Source organism: Mustela nigripes, chromosome 1 (assembly GCF_022355385.1).
Source record: "Mustela nigripes isolate SB6536 chromosome 1, MUSNIG.SB6536, whole genome shotgun sequence".
Classification (NCBI taxonomy): domain Eukaryota; kingdom Metazoa; phylum Chordata; class Mammalia; order Carnivora; family Mustelidae; genus Mustela; species Mustela nigripes.
Genome location: NC_081557.1, coordinates 44528601 through 44548605, shown reverse-complemented (window position 1 = coordinate 44548605; position 20005 = coordinate 44528601). Strand labels below are relative to the sequence as shown.

General features: G+C 39.6%; 1 protein-coding gene and 1 pseudogene across 1 annotated transcript; both read right to left on the bottom strand.

Annotated features, from left to right (window-relative positions):
- Nucleotides 1–3457: 3457 nt before the first annotated feature.
- On the bottom strand, nt 3458–4414 carry LOC132012725 (olfactory receptor 52B2-like; annotated as a pseudogene).
- Nucleotides 4415–12638: 8224 nt separating this feature from the next.
- On the bottom strand, nt 12639–13607 carry LOC132011169 (olfactory receptor 52B2). The gene has a single exon (XM_059389406.1). The coding sequence runs from the start codon at nt 13605–13607 to the stop codon at nt 12639–12641; it is 969 nt and encodes a 322-aa protein (XP_059245389.1).
- Nucleotides 13608–20005: the final 6398 nt, after the last annotated feature.

Below are 20005 nucleotides of genomic sequence, written 5' to 3'. Positions count from 1 at the left end.
AATGTTTATAGCAGCAATGGCCACGGTCACCAAACTGTGGAAAGAACCAAGATGCCCTTCAACGGACGAATGGATAAGGAAGATGTGGTCCATATACACTATGGAGTATTATGCCTCCATCAGAAAGGATGAGTACCCAACTTTTGTAGCAACATGGACGGGACTGGAAGAGATTATGCTGAGTGAAATAAGTCAAGCAGAAAGAGTCAATTATCATATGGTTTCACTTATTTGTGGAGCATAACAAATATCATGGAGGACAAGGGGTGTTAGAGAGGAGAAGGGAGTTGGGGTATATTGGAAGGGGAGGTGAATCATGAGAGACTATGGACTCTGAAAAACAATCTGCGGGGTTTGAAGTGGCAGGGGGTGGTAGGTTGGGGTACCAGGTGGTGGGTATTAGAGAGGGCATGGATTGCATGGAGCACGGGGTGTGGTGAAAAAATAATGATTACTGTTTTTCTGAAAATAAATTAATTAATTTTTTTTAAAACAGAAAGATATAGAAACAGTCAAGAAAACAAAGAGGCAACTCATGGAATGGAAGAAGATATTTGCAAATGCCAGTACAGACAAAAGGTTGATATCCAGGGTCTATAAAGAACTCCTCAAACTCAACACACACAAAACAGATAATCATATCAAGAAATGGGCAGAAGATATGAACAGACACTTCTCCAGTGAAGACATACAAATGGCTATCAGACACATGAAAAAATATTCATCATCACTAGCCATCAGGGAGATTCAAATCAAAACCACATTGAGATATCACCTTACACCAGTTAGAATGGCCAAAATTAGAAAGATAGGAAACAATATGTGTTGGAGGGGATGTGGGGAAAGGGGAACTCTCTTCCACTGTTGGTGAGAATGCAATTTGGTGCAGCCTCTTTGGAGAACAGTGTGGAGATTCCTCAAGAAATTAAAAATAGAACTTCCCTATGACCCTGCAATTGCACTACTGGGTATTTACCCCAAAGATACAGATGTAGTGAAAAGAAGGGCCATCTGTACCCCAATGTTTATAGCAGCAATGGCCACGGTCACCAAACTGTGGAAAGAACCAAGATGCCCTTCAACGGACGAATGGATAAGGAAGATGTGGTCCATATACACTATGGAGTATTATGCCTCCATCAGAAAGGATGAGTACCCAACTTTTGTAGCAACATGGACGGTACTGGAGGAGATTATGCTGAGTGAAATAAGTCAAGCAGAGAGAGTCAATTATCATACAGTTTCACTTATTAGTGGAGCATAACAAATAGCATGCTGGACATGGGGACTTATGAGAAGGGAGTTTGGGGAAATTGGAACGGGAGGTGAACCATGAGAGACTATGGATACTGAAAAACAATCTGAGGGGTTTTAAGTGATGGGGGGGTGGGAGGTTGGGGAACCAGGTGGTGGGTATTAGAGAGGGCATGGATTGCATGGAGCACTGGGTGTGGTACAAAGACAATGAATACTGTTATGCTGAAAATAAATAAATATAAATTTAAAAAATGATATAAAGTATATAAGGTACTAGCTAAGAAAATAACTAAAACATGGTTTAAGAATCAATTATGTAAGATTTTGCTTCAAACACTTGGGGCTGTATGGATAGGTGCCAAACATTTATAGATAATGTACTTTCTAAGGTATTGGTCCTTCTAGCATTATTAAATAACTCTAGAAATACTTGTTTGAAAGTCTGTTTTATCTTACATTAATATAGTCACTCGAATATTTATGACTTTTGTTTGTATAGCTTATATTTTTACACTATAAATTTCAAACTGTACTTTTAAGAGTACTTTCAATCGCAGTGTTCAGTACCTGCACATTTGATGTTACTGTTTATATGTTTGGATTTATATATACCATTTTGCTTTTTGTTTTCTATGTCTCTCTCTCTCTCTCTCATAAATAAATAAATACATATCTTTTTAAAAGACTTTATAATTACAAGGAGAAATGCTCATGAAATAATATTAATTTAAAAAGAAAACTATAAACTATCTTCAATAAGATATTTCTCTCTCTTCTCTTCTCTTTCTTTCTCTCCTATTTACTATTTTATATGCTTTGGTGAAAGACTGATAGGACTTTTGGGGTGCCTGGCTGGCTCTGTTGGTAGAGCATGTGACTCTTGATCTTGAGGTTGTGAGTTAGAGCCCCATGTTGCATGCAGAGTATACTTAAAAAAAAAAAGGATTAAAAATAAAAAAGAATGGCAGAGGCTTTTGGATTGAGTGTGAGATGCTGGAGAAAAAATATAAACAATGAAGACATGACCTCGCCCCCATACTGTTTACATTCTAAAAGGGAATATAGACAGTGAACACATAAATACACTTAAATACAGAAGTCTCTAAAAATCAAGAGATTTGGATCCTTTGCCTTTCTGCCTCTCATCTGCCACATAACAGTAGCTGACAGCTTTCAGTAACTTCTTTTCTGAAAAATGTCCTCCCTACTCATATGGTTGACAAGGAGGCACCACCACTCCTTCCTCACAACCCTTTGGAATATGAGTAAACATATGACTTCAACTGAACCAAAGAGATCCTTCTCCAAAATTTTTAGGCAGTCACTCTCCAGTGGACAAAATTTCTAAATATAACACTCAGAAACTGTATTTCCAGGCTACAGAGAAAACCACAATGGCTCTCCCTCAAGTGTTATTCTCTCCAGCTTTATTCAGATATAATTGATATATAACACTGTGTAAGCTTGAGATGTACAATGTGTTGATTTATGTACTTATACAATACAGAATGATTGCCACCACAGTGTTAGCTAACACCTCTATTACATCCCACAATTCACATAATTATCATTTCTTTTTAGTGGTGAGAACATTAAGATCTATTCTATTAGCAACTTTCAAGTGTATAATACAGTATAATGAGCTGTAATTGCCATGTTGTGCATTAGACCCCCAGAACTTATTTTCTTATAACTAGAAGTTTGTATCCTTTCACCAGCATCTCCCCATCCATCAACCCCCATGCCTGGTTAACACTACTGTACTATTTCTCTAAGTTTGGATTTTTTAGATTCCACATCCAGCCTCCAGAAATACTGGATATCTCACATATATCAAATCTAAAACATCCTCCTCTGGTAATAAACTTCCAAGTTAGAATTATGGCTAACATCGAGTGCCCACTAAGTGCTGAGCAATGTACCAAGTAGTTTATAAATTTTAGTCCTTACAAACCCATTACAGCATACGTACAGTTGGTTCCATTTTATAGGTTAGGACTAAATTTCCAAAAGGTGAGAACCTAACTATGGTGAAAAATCAGGAGATAAGGGAGCTAGGATTTGAATCCAGACACATTTTATTCCAAAACTATGTATTTTCTGCTTCAGCGAACTAAGGTGCCTACACTTGAGAACTTGGTTGCTAAGTTCTTTCTTCTCCTGCTGATAAGAGAAAATTGTGAAAGAAACATGACCTTTTTCAAGACCTCCCCACAATAGATAACATGTGAGCCATACTGTCCCTGATTTGCTTGGTTTTTGCTCCATAGATGATGGGATTAAGCATGGTGGGGGGGTGGGGAATTAACACACAGAGATTTGCCAGAAGGATGTAGACATGGTGGGGGATATTCTTGCCAAACTAATGGGTCAAGAAATTAAAACAGGATGGGATAAAAAGAGGAGAATGACTCCAATGTAGGAACCACATATACTGAGAGCCTTGTGCCAGGCATCCTGGGAAGGAAGTCTAAACACAGCTTGGAGAATCAAAGTGTAGGAAATACCAATGAGTGCAACATCTTCCAAAACTGATGCCATTGGCAAGGAGAAGCCATACCAGATACTGACAATGATGTCAGCACAGGCCAATCTGTCCACTCCAATGTGCATGTGAGCATATGAATGGGGGATGATATTAGTTTGAAAGTATGGCAGCCTCTTTAGCCAGAATATGATAGGGAAAATAGTCCCAATGCTTCATCCCCAGATTGTCAGTCATTTTTCCAATTTCCATAGGAACTAAGATGACTGTGTATCTCAAGGGAGCACAAACGGCCACACAGCAGTCAAATGCCATGGCCAACAGGATACCTAACTCAGTCACAAAGGCAGAATGGATGAAAAACACCTGAGTGAGGCAGGCATCAGATGCAATCTCCCCAGCATGAAACCAAAATACAGCCAGGGCCTTGGGAATGGTGGTGGTAGACAGCAGGATGTCAGTGCCAGCCAACATGGAGAGGAAGACATACATGCATTCATGGAGGGTGCGTTCACTGAAGACAACAAGGTCAAGGGCTCCATTTCCCAATACTGCAGTGATGTACATAAGGCAAAAGAGGAGAGAAAGCCAGGTGTGATAGTTCTCCAGTCCCGGAATGCAAAGTAGGGTGAACACAGTGCGGCGGAAGGTGATGAAGTTAGCACCAAACATGCCTGCTTTGGGAGTCTCTCTATGAAGACTACATAAAGAGAATCAGTGGGCAAAACCAACAATAAGTTTCACTAAAAGTTGAACATTAGATAATTAAATCAATCACTAATGCCTTGACTTAGAGTAGAGATTATTGTGCTTTTATTTCCTACATTATCATTACAAACACAAATATAAATAAAGGTTCCTAGTCATGCCTCAGCAATGTCCAGTAGCCATATATGCCTCCCCATTCTCACTTACATGTTCCTATTCTGGCTTTAAGCATTCTTCATTTGTTCTGGTGCAACTGCATCCTAACCAACTGGCTCCCCATCTCCCAGCTTCCTATTCTCAAAGCCCTCCTCCCCACCATACCCATCAGCTATGTTGCAGCCTGGCTGTAATGCACAAAAACAAAAATCTTATTGGATTTTCACTTAAAACTTTTATATGATTTTTTCATTACAAAATAAAGCTCAAACTTCTCAAACATGCAAAGCCTTCCACAATCTCACTGTTACTCTCTTTTCTAGATTTAGTCCCCTTTAGGCACTCTGACATTAAACTACATGGACATTAAATAGACCATGATCTATTCTCCACACAAAGACTCAGTTTTCCAACCTTCGTGACTTTTTTTAAGCTTTCCTCTTAATCTGGAACATACTTTTCTACCTTTGATGTCTGTTAAATCTACTGAGCTTCCAATTCACAGGCTAAATATTTATCATTTGAGAAGCCTTCTCCAGGTCCAAATTCTGGGCTTCCAACCTCCTGATTATTGACAAAAGGCAAGTTTTTCACACTGCAGAAATTTAGTCTGATCCATGAAAATAAGCTATTCCTATTTATCTTGCAAGGATTAAATAAAATGCTTTCTTTAAACTGCCTAGTATAATGCCTAGCATAAAAATACTAAATAAATGTCAGCTATTATTAGTCAGCAGATCAATAAAACTACACAGAGAGCCCAGAAACTAATATATTTGGAATTTTAAGTGTAATAAAATACCATTTCAATTTAGTGGGGGAAAGGAAGGCCTAGTCAACTAATGGCATTGGGGTATTGAGCAATGATATTTTTATAGAAGAATAAAATTAGTTCCCACCTCACTCAGTAAACAAATAGAAATCTTAGATAAATTAAAGATGTATATTTTAAAAATAAAATCAAAAAATATTAAAAATTAAAGTGAAGGGGCGCCTGGGTGGCTCAGTGGGTTAAGCCGCTGCCTTCGGCTCAGGTCATGATCTCAGGGTCCTGGGATCGAGTCCCGCATCGGGCTCTCTGCTCAGCGGGGAGCCTGCTTCCCTCTCTCTCTCTCTGCCTGCTTCTCCATCTACTTGTGATTTCTCTCTGTCAAATAAATAAATAAAATCTTTAAAAAAAAAAAAATTAAAGTGAAGGTCTTAGGAGAAAACCAGAAAATACATTTTTAAATTAGGAAAGATCTTTCTGAGTAAGTTAAGAAAATGGTATTTCATGGACAGTAATAATTGAATGATGTAATTGTGCAAAAATGTAGACAACTCTAGGAGAATAAATAAATATTCCAGGAGAATAAATTATAAAACATAGACAAAAGGTGAATATCCTTAAATAGTAAAAGTTAGTATAAATGAATGAAGAAAAAAATATGCAAAGAATCAGAAGGGGCAATTCGTACCACAAGAAAAATAAATGGCCAATATACACATGAATAGATGCTCAAAACTTATAGAACTGAAAATCTGTCAAATTGAAATATCATAGTTTTCCTATCAAATTGGAAAACATAAGCAAAAAATTAGCCTCCATTGCTGATTACACAGCAAGAGAATATACAGATATTTCTATAAGGATACTCATTGCTGTACTGTCATTATAATAAAAGAAATTATGGCAACTTTCAAATCCATCAATAGGGCAAAAAATTAAATTGTGGCATACACAGTATAATAGACTGTTCTGTACTACCTCAAAAACTAATGATGGTTAATCTCACAAAACAAACTGAAGGTTGCTGGGAGGTGGGGTGGGTAGGGATAGGGTGGCTGGGTTATGGACATTGGTGAAGGTATGTGCTATGATGAGTGTGTGAAATGTGTAAGCCTGATGATTCACAGACCTGTACCCCTGGGGCAAATAATACAGAATATGTTAATAAAAATTAAAAATAAACTAAAAAAACTAATGATGTACCATATGCTGACTAATTAAACATAAAAAATAGAATGCTTTGTTTCCATTTTTAAGAAAAAAAGTATCAGTCATGGCATATAGTTAGGTGTAAAACCAAACTGAAAATTAAAAATGACCAAGTTAATTCTCTTCTTCTTTCTTGTTTCAATTACAACACTTTACATTATAAGTAACAGAAAACCCAACCTCACTTTGGCTTGAACACATAGGGAAATGTTTTTGCTCCTGCAACAGAAAGTTATGTTTCTAACCCTCAGGTTTATGGAAAAATTCAAGCAAGGGTCACATTTCTTTGTGACTCTGGTCTGTCCTCCAGGTGCTGAGTCTCAAGGAATAAGGTGAAATTAATGAGAACTCAGCTCAGTACAAAATGTAAGCATGCACCAAAAACTCAATAAACGTAATATTTTAATACAATTTTTTTATTTCTATTCAGCGTAACAGTATTCATTGTTTTTGCACCACACCCAGTGCTCCATGAAATACATGCCCTCCCCAATACCCACCACCTGGTTCCCCCAACCTCCCATCCTCCACCCCTTCAAAACCCTCAGGCTGTTTCTCAGAGTCCATAGTCTCTCATGGTTCACCTCCCCTTCCAATTTCCCTCAGCTCCCTTCTCCTTCCCATCTCCCCATGTCCTCCATGTTATTTGTTATGCTCCACAAATAAGTGAAACCATAAAATTGACTTTCTCTGCTTGACTTATTTCACTCAGCATAATCTCTTCCAGTCCCATCCATGTGGCTACAAAAGTTGGGTATTCATCCTTTCTGATAGAGGCATAATCCTCCATAGTGTATATGGACCACATCTTCCTTATCCATTTGTCCGCTGAAGGGCATCTTGGTTCTTTCCACAGTTTGGCGACCGTGGCCATTGCCACTGTGAACATTGGATACAGATGGCCCTTCTTTTCACTACATCTGTATCTTTGGGGTAAATATCCAGTAGTGCAATTGCAGGGTCATAGGGAAGTTCTATTTTTAATTTCTTGAGAAATCTCCACACTGTTCTCCAAAGAGGCTGCACCAACTTGCATTCCCACCAACAGTGTAAAATGGTTTCCCTTTCTCTGCATCCTCTCCAACACACGTTGTTTCCTGTCTTGCTAATTTTCACCATTCTAACGGATGTAAGGTGGTATCTCAATGTGGTTTTAATTTGAATCTCCCTGATGGCTAGTGATGATGAACATTTTTTCATGTGTCTGATAGCCATTTGTATGTCTTGATTGGAGAAGTGTCTGTTCATATCTTCTGCCCATTTTTTGATAAGATTATCTGTTCTGTGTGTGTTGAGTTTGAGGAGTGCATTATAGATCCTGGATATCAACCTTCTGTCTGTACTGTTATTTGCAAATATCTTCTCCCATTCCATGAGTTGCCTCTTTGTTCTGTTGACTGTTTCCTTTGCTGTGCAGTAGCTTTTGATCTTGATAAAGCCCCAAAAGTTCATTTTTGCTTTTGTTTCCTGTGCCTTTGGAGACATATCTTGAAAGAAGTTGCCATGGCTGATATTGAAGAGGTTACTGCCTATGTTCTCTAGGATTCTGATGGTTCCTATCTTGCGTTGAGGTCTTTTATCCATTCCGAGTTTATCTTTGTGTACGGTGTGGGAGAATGGTCGCGTTTCATTCTTCTACATATAGCTGTCCAGTTTTCCCAGCACCATTTATTGAAGAGACTGTCTTTTTTTCACTGTGTATTTTTTCCTGTTTTGTCAAAGATTATTTGCCCCATAGAGTTGAGGGTCCATATCTGGGCTCTCTACTCTGTTCCACTGGTCTCAATTTTCAAATCAAAATTAATGCAAAATATCCATGATGAACAAGCCACCAACATTTTAAATAAAGATAGGACTGACCATGCTGTACTGAGCCATGTCAGAGCCCAAGGCAAAAGAGAAAATGGGAGCACCTTTATATATGTTTTCATGTGCTTTTAATGGTTAACTTTTTCCCTAATTTTATTTTGAAAGCATTATTTATGAGTTTCTCCCATTAAAACGACTAGAATTAGAGTAAATTTTAATTTTACATAAATAGTATATTTAAACTTAATGTTGTGAGTTTTAATATACTGACTTTTCAGTGTTTTTTTTTTTTTTTTTACTTTTAAGATTCATTTATTTATTTGAGAGAGTGTGTGTTTGCCACCTCATGAGTTGGGGAAGGGTAGAGGACAAGAATCTTGAAGTAGACTCTCTGATGAGTGAGGAGCCCAACACAGCGCTTGAACTTAAGACCCATGAGATCATGACCTGGGCCAAAAACCAAGAGACAGACACTTAACCAACTGAAACATCCAGGTGCCCCCAGTGTTCAATATTTTTTTTCAAACCACTTTAATTCTGGGAAAATATTAGTCATACTCCCAGCCCTACATAGTAAAATGTCTGCAGCAGTCCAAGATGTCAAGATGTACACACTGGATAGTATATACTTATACTACACTATCCAGAGGAATCAAGAAGATCTCATCTGAATCAATAGTTTATTAAGTTTATTCCAAGAAAACCTAAAATTTCTAGGAACAAAATATTTATCCCCTTCCCAGAAACTTACCCCAGTTCAAGAGAAAGTTCTTCCTCAACGTGTGAGAGAAGCTGAGTGAAATAGGGCAGTATTTGGACCTCATCCTTTGGGCAAGGAGAGAGCTTCTACTCCACTAGGTCTTTAGGGAGCATCTGGTTTAATTAGAAAGAGGCAGACCCCAGCAGAACCGATCTCCAGAGATCACTCAGGAACCAGAGAGGGTGGGCAATCTCTATGCCCTACCTACAGCAGTCTGTACATACCACATCTATTAAAGACTCCATGTCTCCGGTTAAGATAATGGACAGAGCGGATTTGGGTCAATACATAGAACACTGAAACCCTGCTTTTATTCCTGTTAGACTTCAATGTACATAGAAACCTGTGGAAATGTAGAAGAAATAGATCAGAAGGAACTAAGTGGTGTGTATGTGTGTGTACAAATGATTTTGTCCTAAAATTAGATAATACTTAACAGTGAAGGGTCCAGAGGTCAACCACTTCACCAACATTTCAAATTAATCAATCCATAAATATACATCGTGAATCCTATGCTGGATGTTGGAACTGTAATGATGAGTAAGACATATTCTGTACTCTCACAGAACCCAAGCTCTGATGGTTTCATGGAGTAATTAACCTTCAATTGAAATATAAATGTCATTGCTGTGGAAAGCCAGAGGACAAGGTAATCACCTCTAACTTGGGGGGATTGGTGAAGACTTTAAAAGTAATTGACATCAATACTCTACCATTTGCCAGGTGAGTGGCCTTCATTATTCATCCTCTCTGAAACTTGGGTGCCCTTGTGTATAAAACAAATAGCAAAGGTACTATCTCATAAGGCTGTGTAAGGATTAAATAAGTTAATGCAGCAGAGCACTTAACATGGCTCCCAGCATAGATTAATCTCTTAATAAACATTAGCTATTATTTTAAGCTATAGTTATTAATACTATTATATACAAATAGGTTGCTATCTGGCCGTGTGTTTTAAGGTAGAAATGGAAAAGTTAGGACTACATTATTAAGTTAATGCATGGCTTAGAAATTACCCTATAGTCCTATGATTTCTAAACTGCAGCTAATGAAGCACTAGGTTATTTTAGAAATGTAAATTGATGTGCAATCAGAAAAATGATATGGACATGGACACAAATATCTATGGTCACATTACTGTGGGATATGCTGCAAACTCTAGTCTTCCCTTTGACAACTACATGCATGACCCACAGTGTCAGTATTTTTCACTTATTTGACCATAGAACTTTCTTTAAAACATCTATTGTGATATCTGCTATTTCTGCAGAATAGTCTATAGAAAACACTTCTATAAGTAATGAAGATTACCTGAAAGTATTTGACAGCTCTGCCTTTTAGAATGTTTAATTTCAAGTCAATTTATAATTTAGGTTACAGTATAAAAGACTGAAAACAATGAAATCAATTAATAAGCTAATGTGTTATCTGAGGTGAAAGATGATAACAGACATAAGTAATTGGTAGAGGAAACATTTAAAGGAAAACTAACAATACAAAGAACATAGCATTAATGAAATATTTCTCAGATATCTACTATGAACCAAGGATTGTATTAAGTATTATACATATGGTTTATTTCATTTTATCATCTCAATTATTATATATATGATTTATTTCATGTAATCTTCTCAATAATCCTATGAGGTATTATTGCTATCCCCATTTTATAGATTAAAAAAATGAGGACTAAAAATATTATATATGTTTCACACATTCACACAGCTAGAAAATAATAGCGATAGGGCTTTAATCCTGACAGCACTGCAAATATTAGCCACATAATTATTTAGTGGTACAATTGGTATTGGTAATAATCATTAACTTCTTGAGGAACAGGACAGAAAGGAAGAAGTTGAGAAACTCCCCAGGGTTTCCAGCTCAGTGAAGCTGATTGAATCATCATAATCTAGGTCCTAAGAAAAGGGATGGAATAGGAAGAAAAGCTAGCCTTAATGGGAGCTCTACATCCTGGAGGAGAAATCCAGTTGATAGGTATATTTATGCATCAAAAACTCAAAAAAGATTTCTGGGGTGGAGAGAGGGATGTCGGACTCATTTGTGTCGATGGTGGTTGAAGAAATGAGTGTATATGATCTCTTCTGAAAAGGCATGAAAGAATGAGGGGCAAGACTTTAAACTCCAAGAGACTACCTCAAACTGCTAACCTGGCCAGGAACAATGTGCTATAATTCCTTACACTGAGAAGGGTCGGGGGCCAGGTTAGAAGAGAAAATCAAGAGAGCCCTGTTTCTTCCTACTCTAGTCTATTCCCTGGTCTCTGTGTTACAGCAAAGGTGTAAGAAGTAAGAAGCTCTGCACTCTACAGCTTCTTTGCCTCCCTGACGCCAAGCTGCCTCTGTGAGGAACTGGTTTACTCATCACTGGTTTGTGGACTAATTTAGCTGATCACTTGAGTGCATAATAGAAATGCATGCTCTAACATCAGGATGTGATTGTGCTCTCATTCATTTTTCAAACATTTGTTAAGTGCCTGGCATTTTATAATGCACTGGAGTACAAATATGAATGACACTGATTTCAAGGAGTTTACAGTTAATTCGGGTACAAATAAAGAAACAACCCATTACAATTCACTAAACACATTTTGAGATTTGTACAAGATACAATCAATATACAAAGATAGCTGTCTTGGATTGCTTGGAAAAGTGAGGGAAGAGTTTTCAGGGAAGGTAGTTCTTCTTCTGAAATTTGAAGAATGATTTCTAGATGGCTGAAGGGCATGCATGACTATTTTTCATAAACACCTTCCAGGAACACCTGGGTAACTCAGTCATTAGGCGGCTGTCTTTGTCTCAGATGATGATCCCAGGATCCTGGGATCGATCCCCACATCAGGCTCCCTGCTTAGTGGTGAGCTTGCTTCTCCCTCTCCCACTCTCCCTGTTTGTGTTCCCTCTCTCACTGTCTCTCTACCTCTCTGTCAAATACATAAATAAAAAGCTTAAAAAAATAAAAATAAATAAATTTTAGAATAGATAAATAAATAATACCTGCCACTGTAAAAGTTAGGACACAGAGCTTCCTGAGTCTGTACAAACAATCAGTGAACATTTGGAGATTAAAAAAAACAAACTGGAACCCCTTCAGATGTTAAATATAAAATTATTTTCATCCATGTGCTTATAACCCACTTCATGTTGTGTTCAATTCTCTGTGTTTCTGGAGTACGTCTGGTCTACTAGATACCAAATGTTCACATGAGAGTCATGTACATTTAGTTATTATCTCTGGGACGTGGAGAAGGGATATGAGAAGAGAAGATAAAGCAAACAAAGAAACAGGAGAGGAGGCAAAGATGAAGAGCCAGAAGAGAAAAAAAAGAAAAGATGGAAGGGACTGATGACAACAAAGAAGGAAGAGAAAGAGGAAGAGAAGTAAAAGCCCTCCTAGTCCAAAAAAATCTCTGTATTTTATGCTTAGTTTCCTTGATAAAGCTTGGAGTGCAGATTCATGGGGAGCCATTAGCCCAGAGGGGAAGCACAGCACCAAGTCTTGATGTCAAAGAACCGGTGGGCTACACCCTCCCGGATTTGCTTAGTCTTCACACCATAGACGATGGGGTTGAGCATTGGTGGCACCACCACATAAAGATTGGCCAGCAGGATATGGACATGTCGAGGAATGTTACGTCCAAAGCGGTGGGTCAATAATGTAAAGAAGGATGGAACATAAAACATGAGGATGACACAGAGGTGAGAGCCACAAGTGCTGAGGGCCTTGTGCCGGGCATCCTGGGAGGGCAAACGAAACACCGCTCGGAGGATCAGTGAGTAAGACACAGCAATGAGGATCACATCCAAGATGACCATGACAATGGGCACTGAGAAGCCATACCAGATGTTAATGGTGATGTCAGCACAAGCCAAGCGAGCCACTCCAATATGCTCACAGTAGGAATGGGGGACGATGTTGGTCCGGCAGAAGGGCAGCCGCTTCAATAAGAAGATCACTGGAAAGATGATGCAGAAGCTTCGGGTGACAATGGCCAGAGCAATCCTTCCCACAACACGCCATGTTAGCACTGTTGTATAATGCAAGGGGGCACAGATGGCCACAAAACGATCAAAGGCCATGGCTAATAGAATGGCTGACTCCCCCACAAACATCACATGGACAAAAAAAACTTGGGTGACACAAGCATCAAAGGCAATGTCATGGGCATGGAGCCAAAAGATGGCTAGAGCTTTGGGTACAGTAGTGGTGGATAACAGGATATCTGTGATGGCCAACATAGAGAGGAAGAAGTACATGGGCTCATGAAGATTACGTTCCATGATGATGACCACTATCAGGATGGTGTTCCCCAGGACAGCAGTGATATACATGAGGCAGAGGGGTACTGATAGCCAAATGTGGTAAGACTCCCACCCAGGGATGCCCAGTAGGACAAAAACTGCAGGATGGAAGATGGTAAAGTTGGTGTGAGTCATGATGCACTTTAGGGTCCTCTCTGTAACACCTCAGAAGCCGAAGAGTCTGCTAAAAGTGACAGGAACAGAAAGGATTCCTGAGTGTGTGCGGAGACCATAAAAGATAGCACTGGGTTCTAAACTGTGGGACTCTCTAGACAAGTTCTCCCAGAGAATGCTCATTTGGGTGTAGGAATGACTTTTGATTTATGGTGCCTCATTAGCATGAACAGCTTCTATGTCAATGATGCTTCAAGAACTAACAGAGGTTTCTCCTGCCTCCAGTCACCCTACTCCCAAAGTTTGGCCCCACTATACTTTTCTGACCTCATTCTGCCATTTCTACACAAGTGGTGTTTGCACCCTTACCTATTTTATACTTATCCCTCCCCCCAAGATTTTGCTCCTTCTCTGTTTATTTAAATTTCCCTTCCCTTCCTCTTCTACTTACACAAATTTTAACCTTAAAATACGTCCTTAAAATATACCAATTTGTAGTGGTCTATGTTCATAGCAATGTATCTCTTTCCTGAAGACCTATTCGCTAAACTATATTCTAACCTGATTATATTTAATCACATTAAATTTATTTGGCTATTACTTTGAACATTTCACATGATATTAGCCTAATACCTTGGCACTTGTGCCTTCCTGTGCATGAAAAGAGAGCATCAAGCAGATATCCAGAAGGAGCCTAAAGCGTGTATTTCTCCATTCTGGCCCAAATTCAAATCTTCCCTCAAGGCAGGAATGAATGGAGCAACCAATGAAACTGAGAGGGACCATATTCATTGCCTGCTCCTTGTGACTTCGCATGCTCCTCCCCAAACGGTTCCATAAATGTGTGTCTAGCCTAGCTCTCCTTATCCGTAAGAGCTTCTCCCAGCCCCAGAATAGGAAAACTATTCTGAGTACAAGGAATCAATACACTTCCCTGTGGCTCCATCAATATAGCCCTCCTCCTGCCCCACTTGTTTCTTAACCTCAGAAAGATTCAGATCTCCCTTCTGCTAAGAAGGGCTAAGCACAAAGTCCTCCCTCTTTAGCTTTCCCCAACACTCAGGTATGACTGGTTTCTTACTGAAGCTCTGGACCGCCTGTTAGCTATCAGGACTGGAGAAAGTATGATTAAATCTCTGAAAGGAAACATGGACAAAGGTATCATAGAAAGACTAAGGAGAGAATCAGGAGTATAAAATTACCAAATAAATACTAGATGGATCTACTGATAAACAGAGGGCCCCAGGGAGGAGGGCATCCAAAGGAATGAAAGCCCCCATTTATGAGTCTATCCCCCTGGCCCCTACACAGATGCACTTGCTCAGAGCATGAGGGGCTGTGTGGAGGGAGCAATGGGACTACAGGTGGGTACCGAAAAGGGAACAGGGCCAGATTCAAAGAAGCATGGTCCCCAGGGAGGCTAATAATATGATGTCTTTCAAGGCAGTATATTTCAAATATCCTTCAACTTCTATTTAGAGGAAAGGCTGAGCTTTGCTAGGATAAGCATAGAGAAAGACCACTGATAGCATTGCTCTGCCTCTATTTGAAAGCACAGGCCCCAAATTTATATAAACAAAAGACCCACCAGAAAACAAATTCCTTTTCCTTAGATGAAAATTTACTGAAAATTTTCATCACTTCTCTCAATCCCATTAGTTATTAATTAGTTATTAATGCATCCCTTCTCAATGAAAGGTACCTGATATAAGTCCTCAGAAACATAACTCTGGCTCTCTGTTATAATTCTAATGATGTTTTAAAACTTCAAGGGTGAGGCAGCAAAAGCAGGGCAGGAGAAGGACGGTGAGAGCTGGATGGCTATTAATGAGGTTCCAGAAAGGAGGTTACTCTGTGTGAAGAAGGATTTTCATTTCATTCAATGGCTTCGGAGTGCCCCATCTCATCCCTGCTGAAGGTTCTCAGCAGGAAGGTTCTAGCTTCATTTAAAAAGTGATATGAGAAGAGAGGAAAGTCATAGGCACAAGGAGGCACATCCAACGTTTCACAGAAATTACCTCCCAGAACTCTAAGAGAATATCTAGACCAGTGAGAAAAAAGGATTCAGAATGGTGAGGAAGGGGCAGGGAAGGAACAGGTATAGTAGGTGAGGACAAGGTCTAGAGCCAGACTTCCCAGTTAATTTCCCAGTTAATTTCCCAGTTCTCCCCTGACTAGCTGCATAATCCTGGGCAAGTTACTTTACTCCTGTACACCTCCATTTTCTCATTTATAACATGTGGGTAACAATGAACTTCAAGAGATAATCGGGAGGATTAAATGAGTTAGTTCAGATAAAGTGCTCCAAAAAAAAAAAAAAAAAAAAAAAAAAAAAAAACCAGCCTGAGAACAGATCTGTCAGAAGGACCTGGTGTCTCAGAACCAAGACTGGAAGGCTGGATGGTGCACCGAGCAGGCCCACCACTGACGGACTTAGCTGGCGTCACAGCTACCTGGCAGGCTTCCCTTGAGTGCTTGGAAAAACACCCATCTGTCTCAGCAGACACAGACTGTCTCCATCATTTATAGAATGCTGGGGGCAGGGCAGAGTGATGGAGTCAGAGCTCCAGCTCTAGAACCAAGGAGAGCCAGGAGTGAGCATCGGGGGAAGATCCAGTTCAGGCTAAGGAAAAATGGAGCCATTTCTTCCCTGCAGCCCCTGAACAGACTTCGCTGTCTCCTTCTCCTCCCGGGGTCTTCTTTTCTTCCTGTGAGTCCCAACCAGCTCTATTTTTTGGTTATGCCCCTTCTCTGTTTAGAGGGTTATGTAAAAGCCTTTTATATCTTCATGTAGTCTTAACATTGGAAGACTCCCCTGACATCAGAACGTATAAAAATGCATACTCACAAACTGCATTAAGTACAATTGTTAGACAACTATATAGCAGTGGAGCCCATTACTTTTTTGCCTAGTTGTATTATGTAGATATTTATTTATTTAAACAAATAGTAATTTTATATTGCCATTTTCTTTTTGTACACAGGTTTCAGAACTGAAATGCTTTTCACCACTCTTAGGTTTTTTTTTTTTTTATTTTATATATTTATTTGACAGAGATCACAAGTAGGCAGGGAGGTAGGCAGAGAGAGGAAGGGAAGCAGGCTCCCTGCGGAGCAGAGAGCCCGATGCAGGGCTCAATCCCAGAACCCCGGGATCATGACCCGAGCCGAAGGCAGAGGCTTTAACCCACTGAGCCACCTAGGCACCCCTCACTCTTAGGTTCTTTAAAAAGTACCAGCTCTCCACACTGAAGCCATGTCCCTAATGGATAAAACAGCTTGCCCCTCACCCAAGATTATAAGGTTGCCTCTGTTTGCAGCACAATATATTGGAAAGACTAGTTATGAGAAATGTCACAAGGAATTCTTTTCAATACAGAAGGTATAAAAACTTGTGAATGCTTATCTTTTTAATAAATTGGAGCAAATGCAGCTTTGTATCTCTAATAACCTCACTCTTGCTCACATGCACTTAAACCAGCATGTAAAATATTTTCATAATCTAAAACCAGTATTATCTATACTGCAGAGGGACTGATATGCCCTTAATTCACTGACATAGTAACTCACGCTTTTAAATAAATAAACATCTCAAGAAAAATTTCCACCTACTCATTTGTTTCACTCCTAATAAGGATTTTGAAGATTTTGTAAAACTCCAAGTAAGCATATGGTGGTGTATCATGTATAAACAACATCCACCATATTCATATGTTGTGATGGCGTAAACATAGAGAACCTAGCTCCAAGGCGCAATCTCTGGTCCCAATCTCTGTACCTGTTCTTCAAAGGAAAGACTTTCCTGGTTTATACACACCTAACACCCAGATTACCATGAAAAGTTTCCTCAAGAGTCCTCCTCAGTTTGGGACTGGGAGTTCACAGCACTACACACAGAGTCTGGCACATCATTGGTACTTAGGAAATATGTGAAGAAATGAACCACGGAATTCGTGATTAATCTTTCACCTGTAGCTTTCCCTGTCTCACCAATGTACTGATCAAAATCTGAGCCATTTTTATGAATATCCCCCACTGATAAACCCTGTCTTGGCACAGTCTGGTTCTGACTGCTCTGTGAACTGCCCCTGAACGCTTATCAGGGGCACCTGACTGGCTCAATGGGTAAAGCATGTGACCTGACCCCAGAGTTGTGAGTTTTTAAAAATTAAAAACTTTTAAAAATCTGCTGAAAATAATGCTCCCTGTGCCTTTGTCCCAGTGATAATGAAAACTTGGGCTCACAAAGAAAACTTTGAGACAGACGTTTATGTTCACTGTACTCGTAATAGCAAAAACCTGGAAACAACTCACATATCCTCCAATGGGTGAATGGTTAAACAGTGGTAAATACATTCATACCATGGACTACCAGTCAGGAATAAAAATTAAGAAACTATCGTGTGTACAGCAATTTAGATGAATCTCTGTAGAATTATGCTGAGTGAAGAAAAAGCTAGGATCAAAGTGATACATACGATATGATTTCACTTACATAGTATTCTTGAAATTAAAGGAAAATAGAAATGGGGAATGGATCAGTGTGATTAGCAGTTGCCAGAGGTGCAGGATGGGGGAAGAGAGGGTTGTGTGGCTAGTAAAGGATAAAAGGAGGCTTCCTGTGGTGATGGAGTTGTTTTGTATCCTGATTTCATCACATCAGTATCCTGGGAAATATTATATGATAATATTGTAAGATGTTACCACTTGAGGAACTGGATAAAGGGTAAATGAATCTCTGCATTATTTCTTACAATGGCATGTGATTCTATCTATCCATCATCTATCTATTTTTAATTCAATTGAAAATATGTGTAGTTAGAAAAAAATTGTTTTAATTAAAAAATTTTTAATCAAGAAAAGTCTCTTTCCCCACATACTCCAGTGCTTTTCCTGGCCCCATTCTGCATTCCCATTCCTAACCAGGGCCACCTCCTTATCAAATGGACATGTCCCCCTGTGCCCACCCACCCACCCTGTGCTCTGCCAGCACCCTGTGCAATCCCTCTCTCATCCTTTGTCCCATTCCCACATCTCTACTTTCTCTCTCCCAGCTCTAGTCTCTCATTTACAGATACAGATACAGTACACAAACACTCACACTCCTGCCAATCCCTCCCCCTCCACCCTCAATGCTCTTAAACTCACCTACTGTATCACAGTATCAGCTGAAGGGCTGAGAAAGTGGGAGAGCAGAGCTCAAAACATTGCTTGTTCTGAGAGAAGAGGAATGAGAAGAAAAGAGAAAGCTGGAGACTGATCATGTTGACCTGAGGGGTTGTCACTATCCCTGCTCTGTTCGGGGTGCTTATATTTAGAGTAAAAAGACAACATGCTTCCTTCTGGAGGCAGGTGTCAGAGTCACCCCTGGGATCATAAGCATGGGGCCAATGAACAAAAGGAGAGAACAAAACTCTAGCCCTAATGCCAACAGGGAACACTAACTCCAGGGATAATTACTCATCCAGACAGAATGCACAGAAAATACTTGAAGACACAGCATAAGAGCAGTGACAGAAATCCCAGCAATAAAATAATAACATAATAACAGTTAACAACTGATGAGCCCTTACTACATCCTTGTCACTGTGTTAGGGCTAAACACAAATAATCTCACGTAATTCTCAAAGCAATCCAATAAGATAAGGACTATTATTATATCCATTTGGCAGATAAATTGATAGAGGTTTAGAGAGACCAAGTAGCTGATAAGAAGAGAAAAAAAAGCCCCAGGTGAGCATGTCCAAGTGTTCAGACTCAATCCGGAAACTCTGATTGAGAGAGCTAAGAGAGGGGTGCCTGGGTGACTCAGTGGGTTAAGGCCTCTGCCTTCGGCTCAGGACATGATCCCAGGGTCCTGGGATGGAGCCACGCATGGCATTGGTCTCTCTGCTCAGCGGGGAGCCTGCTTCCCCCTTTCTCTGTGCCTGTCTCTCTGTCTACTTGTGATCTCTGCCTGTCAAATAAATAAATAAAATCTTTAAAAAAAGGAAAAGAAAAAAGCTAAAAGAGGGATGCCTGGGTGGCTCAGTGGGTTAAGCTTCTGCCTTCAGCTCAGGTCATGATCTCAGGGTCCTAGGAGCAAGCCCTGCATTGGGCTCTCTGCTAGGTGGGGGGCCTGCTTTCCCCTCTCTGTCTCTGCCTGCTGCTCTATTTGTCTCTATCTCTTTGTTAAATAAATAAATAAAATGTTTTTTAAAAAGAGAAAGAGAGAGAGTGGTGGGGTTATGGACATTGGGGAGGGTATGTGCTATGGTAAGTGCTGTGAAGTGTAAGCCTGGCGATTCACAGACCTGTACCCCTGGGGCTAATAATACATTATATGTTTATTTTAAAAATAAATAAATAAATAAATAAATAAATAAAGAGAGAGCTAAGAGAGATAATTTTGAAGCAACCCTACAAGATCAATCACTTAA